Here is a 7,242-nt window from a genome sequence, read left to right on the forward strand (position 1 = left end):
GGTGGTGTATACATGTCCATGCCACTCTCTCACTTTGTCCCAGCTTACCCTTCCCCCTCCCCATATCCTCAAGTCCATGCTCTAGTAGGTCTGTGTCCTTATTCCCATCTTGCCCCTAGGTTCTTCATGACATTTTTTTTTCTTAGATTCCATATATATGTATTAGCATACGGTATTTGTTTTTCTCCTTCTGACTTACTTCACTCTGTACTCGGATTGTTTTCAATAAATACAGTACTACTGGATCGGCCGTTGGTTGGGTCCGGGGTTGGTTGAATCCTCCAATGAGGAATCGCGGATATGGAGGGCTACCTATGGGACCTGAGCACCAGAGAATTTTGGTGTCCCAGGTGGGTCCTGGAACCAAACCCCAGTGGATACCGAGGGACAACTGGATTGTATCAATATATGTGAAAAGTGCTAAGAGAGTAGATCTCAGAAGTTTTCACCAAAAGGAAAAAAAAAAATTAACTGTGTGTGGTGATGGTTGTTACCTAAACGTTTATGGTTCTCATTTCACAGTATATACAAATATCAGAACATTACATAACATGGAGGAAGAGTGAAAGCAGAACCACTGATTCTGCTAGATTTCTCATGGAAACAGACAATTTAAGGGAAAGCTAGATCACCAAAGGGTAGCTTTTGCCCAGACTGGAACTCTGGGATACTCCTCGCAAATTCTCGGTATTTATAGTCTAACTGTCCCTTTGCTGTGGTGGCTTCTCCACACGTTCGTATGACAAGCCACCAGCGGAGCCCCACGGCAGATGAGCTAAAAAGTGCTGATGAACCACAGCCGGTGAGACGACACTATGACACATCTTACTTCATTCTTGCATCAAACCAATACACAGCGGCAGTGTGAAGTGAGGGGTGCGTGTGTGCTGGGGAAGACCCGTGCGCCTGGGACCCTGGATGTTCAAGATGAATGTGGGGACCACTGTGGATGACGAGCAGGGAGGGAATGTTGCTAGAGAGAGTGGGTGGTGCCCTGCCCCCTCTGACTTCTCCTGGCCTTGATCACAGACGACCTAGCAGGGCGGTGAGATTCATGGAACCGAACGCGGGGAGGGGCAGTCGGAAGAATAAGTTAGATGTCCGGTGCCATATGCACTTCTATTTATTTATTGTATCTATTTATTTAGCTGGATTTGCAATGAACCCCTCCCAAGAACGACTGCCCTGTGGCCACAGCCAGGTGGGTGGGGAGGAATGTCTGATTAGGAAGCGTGGGAGGAGGGGCGGGGAGTAGTAGAGTAGGCGTGGGGGGCGGGGCCAGAGTTCTAGGAAATAGGGCGGGGCCGACCCGGAAGTCAGCCGGCATCCGTGGGAAAGGCGCAGTGAGGTTGTAACCTGTTCTCCCTGAGCTGCTCGTGGAGAGTAATTGGCAAGAAGTAGCTCTCGGTCTCCAGTCCCGGGTCCCCAGATCCCGCCCAGGTTGGCAAGAGGGAGGAAGCTCGTGGTCGCCCCGCGTCCCCGTCCCTTCTCGGCGCAGAGACCTCACTCACCCGGCTCCGCGGCCCGGGTCCTCCCACGTCTCCCAGAGGCTGTTTGTTCCCGGCCCCGCGAGCCTCCCCGGAGCGCGGGACCTCGGCCCGGGCTCCTCTTTGTAGCCGCGGCGGGACCCGCTCCCCGCGACGCCGCTCGGGACGCAGCCGGCCGAGCTCTGGCCTAGCCAGGGCGGCGGAACGTCGGGGAGACAGACATTCGAGAGAAGACTGAGGGATTCAAACTGAAAACCCCGAGGAGAGTTTTCGGAGTCTTCTCTTGTGCTTGCAAACAGCGACAGTCTCAAGCTGGGAAAGCAACGTTGGGTAGACCGGGCAGGCGAGGACCACGCCCCACCGATCGCAGGCTCTCGGCCCCGGAGACGGGTGAGAAGGGAAGGAGTGCGCGGCGAGTAGACCCCACGGCGGGTCCCCCAAGGGTTCAGTCCTATCCCGCCATCCCCAAGCCACCACCCCCTGAGACCAATGTGTTCAGCCAACTGCGCGGGGGATGGCCGGGGCGAAGAGGGTGGGGTGAGGGGAGAGATGTGGAGGACGAGGGGAACTGCCAGGCAGGAGAGGCTGGGGACTGCTGGTTGATAAGAAAGGAATGAAATTCCTACACCCTTGCTCTGAGCTTGCTCCTCCAGTGGCCTTGGAGGAGTTTGCAAGGTGCAAAGAACAGAAGCTAGTGATAACGTCCCAGCTTTTCTTGAGTCTCGGCTCCAACAGGATGGTTGGACTCTATTGCGCATCCGCCTTCGGTGATAGACCAGGTGCGCTCTGCCTGCAGCTAACTTGATTAACACCTGGGGTGCACTTGGTGAGAGTGAATCTTAATCATTAAAGAGAAAGTTGGAGAGGTTAGGATGCAGACTGGAGGTGGGAGAAAATATGGGAAGAGGGAGGGAGAGATGGGAAAGGGAGGCAAAAGAGGCAGCGGGGAGAAGGGGGAGAGGAAGTTAGTTGGAAGGTTAGAGGAGGAAGTGGTTGATGGAATGAGGGAAGAGGAGATCATAACCCCCAGCAGTTTTGCTCACGCCACAAAAGGGTTTTTTTTGGGGGGATGAAGGGGGGAGATTATTTAAAGTGAATTTTTAAAATTTATTTATTTTATTTACTTTTGGCTGCGTTGGGTCTTCTTTGCTGCGCGCGGGCTTTCTCCAGTTACAGCGAGCAAGGGCTACTCCTCGTTGCGGTGCGCAGGCTTCTCATTGCGGTGACTTCTTTTGTTGCGGAGCACGGGCTCTAGGCGCACGGGCTTCAGTAGTTGTGGCGCTGGGGCTTAGTTGCTCTGTGGCATGTGGGATCTTCCCGGACCAGGGCTCGAACCCGTGTCCCTTGCATTAGCAGGCGGATTCTTAACCACTGCGCCACCAGGGAAGTCCTAAAGTGAATTTATTTTTTCTTTAATATAATCCCTTTTTTTTAAAAAAAAATGAAGAATTAGATTTCGAATACTTGCAAAATACTCTCTTGGTGTAGTTGTTCTTTGCATTGTTTTTCAATAGGGCTTCCTCAGTCTTGGACTGAAGACTTTGGGCGGTGCTCAGAGGTGGAGGTACAGATAGACGCCAGGCTACCTTTTGCGGGTTACTCTCCTAAAACTGCTGGGAGGAATGTCGCTGGCTCACACTACAGGTCTTCTTTTTTTTTTTTTTTTTTTTTTGGCGGTACGTGGACCTCTCACTGTTGTGGCCTCTCCCGTTGGGGAGCACAGGCTCCGGACGCGCAGGCCCAGCAGCCATGGTTCACGGGCCCAGCCGCTCCGCGGCATGTGGGATCCTCCCGGACCGGGGCGCAAACACGTGTCCCCTGCATCGGCAGGCGGACTCTCAACCACTGCGCCACCAGGGAAGCCCTACAGGTCTTCTTTTGCTGATACTGCTACTGATAGAACCCAGGAAGACTCTGGGCAGTGAGCCTCCTGGGATCTGGGGACCTGGCTGGGGAGGGGGAGGATGGGAGGCGGGCAGGAATGGAAAGGGCACCACAGTGGTAGGCATCTATCCACAGTGCTCTTAGGATGGTGAGGGTGTGGTTTAGCTGGACTGGCTGCCCCGGAGGTGTGGGGACCCCAGCTTAAGGTAGGGTGCCTGACCTGTGCTCGTGTGGCAGCTCTTCCTCTCCTGCCAAGTCCCACCTCCTACTCCAGGAAGCCTTTCCTGATGCCCCGGGACCCATCATGAATGTGGCATGTGTCGTCCTATGGTGTCTTTTTCCCCTTTCTTTTGAAAGCTCTGTCTGTTCAGATAGATTTTAAGTCCCTGGAGTACAGACACTGTCTTGTATTTTTGGTACCTCAAGAGTTGGTACATGACGCTAAAAAGATTTGTCAGATAAATCCTCCTATGTGCACCCAAGGGGTCCATGGTGGCCTCAAAGTGTTTAAGTAAACCTCAGACAGTTAAAGGTAAGGCAGGACTAAGGATGTGGCAGATGGAGGGGGTCTGGGATGGAGACCCCTCCCTCTGCAGCCGGGCCCCTCATGGGGAATCTCCAGGGACACACCTGTGTTTTTCTCTCATGGATGCTCACTCTCTCTGCCTCGACCTCACTGTCAGATCACTGGACAGCCCTGGTGTGAAGTCCAGGGCTCAGTGGACACAAAGCCTTTCCTCCAGTATGACAGTGACAGAAACAAGGTCAAACCTTTGGGTCTCCTGGGGGAGGGGGGAGGTAAATGCCACCAAAGCATAGACAGAATTGAGCCAAATGCTGGGAGAAGTGGGGCGAGAGCTCAGGATGGTCCTGCCTGTCATCACACTGGACAAAAGGGAGACCAGGGGTAGGTATGTGAAGGGGGTGGGTAGCTGGAGACAGTCAGCAAGAGAGGGGAAGGAGCAGAGCACGTGCAGGGAAGGAGCTTCGTGTGAAAGAACAGAACACGGTCCAACCTGAGAGACCTGGTGGACCTGATGGGCAGGAGAGGGCAAGTTATGGACAGAAGAGCACAGGCCTCTAGATGTGCAGAGAGACACTTGAGCTATGGGGGAGGACGGACTGTGGACAGTCCAGGATGCTTCTTTGTGTAAGGACACAGATCCGCCCACCCTGCAGGTCACGCTGTGTTGTCAGCGCGAAGCAGAGCGATGCACTGGTGCATCCTTGCATTTCAGCATCAACAGACACACAGCCCTCGACGCGATGAACGTGAACCGGACAGTCATCACTCCTGGAGCCACAGGGGTCAAAGAGGAGTGGGAGAGCAACCAGGAACTGGCAGAGTGTTTTAGGAAGATCTCAGCGGGAGACTGCAGTCAGTGGTTTAGAGAATTCCTAGAACACTGGGAGAACATGCTGGAACCAGAGCCCACGGGTAACTGAGCAGGGTGTGGAGGAGATGGTAGCTCTCTTCAAAGGCCTAGTGCCTTCCCTGTGTGGATGTGAGCACATATGTGTGTGTGATTGAAAATATGGTGGGTGGATGGAGTGATTGATCTCTTGGTGGACTTCCTGTCTGGAGAATCAGTGATGGGCATAGCATAGGACTTCCCAGCATCCTCCTTTCCTAGCCCACCTCCCTCAGCACAGGAAGGAGTCCCCTTCCCCATTAACCAATGACCCAGTCCCCTGACACTGCTAGATGGTCCCCAGATCTATATACGTATTGTGCTCCCAGGCCTTCTCTCCTTCCTGTTGTAGTGATCCTTTAATCAGCTCAGATGTCACTTAATGAAGCCCTCACCCCTCCCCAGACAGAATTCAGCACCCCTAGATGTGTCCTCCTCAAAACGACTCCCCACAGTAAACAGGGCCACCTGCGTGATAATCAGATGGACACTTGCTGTCTCCCTCAGCAGTAATATGAGCTCCGTGGGGACAGGGCACAACTCCTGTTCATCTTTCTACCCCAGTGGTTTCACATAATGGGTCAGTAACCTTGTGGGGCGGGGGACATGTGCTGTCTGGGGACAGTAGCTGCTGAGGAAGGTGTATTCTTAGGTTTCACACGGCTTTTGCTTTATTGTTTGTTTTAGAACCACCATTAAATGCCCCAGGTAATGACCAGTCTGCATCCATCCAATTAATTGAATGGATCATCCCATTGATTTTCACCTGCTTCGTCCTAATTGGCTTCATCGTCGTGAAACTTATGAAGAAATCAGGGACCACAGCAGGTGAGAATCAGGCTGGCCTCTGGCTCCTGGGCCTGTCATGTTCTGGTAAGGACTTGGGAGAGGTGAGCCACGGGTCTCACCCAAGCGCCTGTCCACTGATCCATCTCTACCTAGAAATGCTGCACTTTCTCAGTCTTGGGGCCCCACACTTCCCAGCAGGGCTGGGGATTACTCTGCTTTTGGGGTAGAAGAGGCTGGTATGGGCAGCAGGACAGTGCAGTGAGGGGAGGAGAAACCAGGCGTCCACTCCTGTGGTGGGGAGGGGGCGGGCCGGGTCTAATATCTCAAAAGGCTGCAGGGGGGTGGGGGCTGTTGTCTCCCTGAGATGGTACCCAGGGTTCCCCCATCCTCGGTTGAAAACATTTTTTGTTCTCTGATGATAGAGTGATTTAGTTCAACAATTTACCTGATGTTCTAACAGCCATTCCATCATCTGATGTTTCTTCCCTGGACCAGGAGAAGGTGGAAATGTTAGACCAACCCTTGGTGGAAAAAACTGACCCTTGATGACAGTCTGGCTGCTGATCTAATATATTATCTTCTACTCAGAGGTGGGTTTACTGAGAAGGTAAAGAACCCCTTGCTTTCCACGGCTGTTGATGAGCTCTTACGGCCACAGTTAAGCAGAAAGGAAACGTGTCCAACCACCTTCCTGTACCTTTGGGAGGAACCTCTCCACTGTGTCTCATAGGCCTTCCCGTCAAAGGGAGGGTCAGCACCTGAAATAAAAGAGAGCTCTGTGTGCCCAGTTGTACTGGGCCGTTACCTAACACACTACACAAAAATGCACTCAGAATGGACAAAAGACTTAAATATACTGTAAAATCTTAGAAGAAAACACAGGACAAAAACTTCACAACATTCGATCTGGCTATGATTTCTTGGACGTGACACCAAAGACACAGGCAACAAAAGAAGAAAATAGACAAATTGAACTTCATGAAATTTAAACATTTTGCACATGGAAAGACAGTATCAAAAGAGTGAAAAGGCAGCCCACTGAAAGGGAGGAAATGTTTGTGAATCATATGTCTGATAAGGGATTAATATCCAGAATATATAGAAAACTCCTAAAACTCAACAACAAAAACACAAACAACCTGATTGAAAAAATGGGCAAAAGACTTGAACAGATATTTCTCCAAAGAAGATATACCGTAGGCACATGAAAATTGCTCAACATCACTAATCATTAGGGAAATAGAAATCAAAACTACAGTGAGATTCCCCCTCACACCCATTAGGATGGCTTCCATTAAAAAAAGAGAAAATAGCAAAGAACATAACGAGGTTGTGGAGAAATTGGAAACTTTGTGCATTTTTTGATGAGGATGTAAAATGATATAGCTGCTGTGGAAAACAATATGGCAGTTCTTCAAAAAATTAAAACTGGAATTGCCATATGATCCAGCGATTCCACTTCTGGGTACGTACCCAAAAGAACTGAAAGCAGGGTCTCAAAGAGATACTGTACACCTGTGTTCATAGCAGCATTATTCACAATAGGTAAAATGTGGCAGCAACCCAAGTGTCCACTGATGGATGAATGAATAAGAATAATGTGTTATGTAGACACAATGGAATATTTTTCAGCCCTAAAAAGAAGAAGATTCTAAAAAAGAAAAGAAGAA

The 7,242-nt window shown here is 51.0% G+C and overlaps 1 protein-coding gene across 1 annotated transcript; it reads left to right on the forward strand.

Moving 5' to 3' along the window:
- Nucleotides 1-739: 739 nt before the first annotated feature.
- LOC103076999 (NKG2D ligand 4-like) lies at nucleotides 740-4,817 on the forward strand. The gene is given in 7 exon segments (XM_082931131.1): nucleotides 740-802; nucleotides 1,787-2,024; nucleotides 2,141-2,266; nucleotides 3,002-3,051; nucleotides 4,055-4,162; nucleotides 4,164-4,247; nucleotides 4,509-4,817. Coding segments are annotated over 7 exon segments (978 nt in total).
- Nucleotides 4,818-7,242: the final 2,425 nt, after the last annotated feature.

The sequence above is a fragment of the Lipotes vexillifer genome, unplaced genomic scaffold (assembly GCF_000442215.2).
Source record: "Lipotes vexillifer unplaced genomic scaffold, Lipotes_vexillifer_v1.1 scaffold639, whole genome shotgun sequence".
Classification (NCBI taxonomy): domain Eukaryota; kingdom Metazoa; phylum Chordata; class Mammalia; order Artiodactyla; family Lipotidae; genus Lipotes; species Lipotes vexillifer.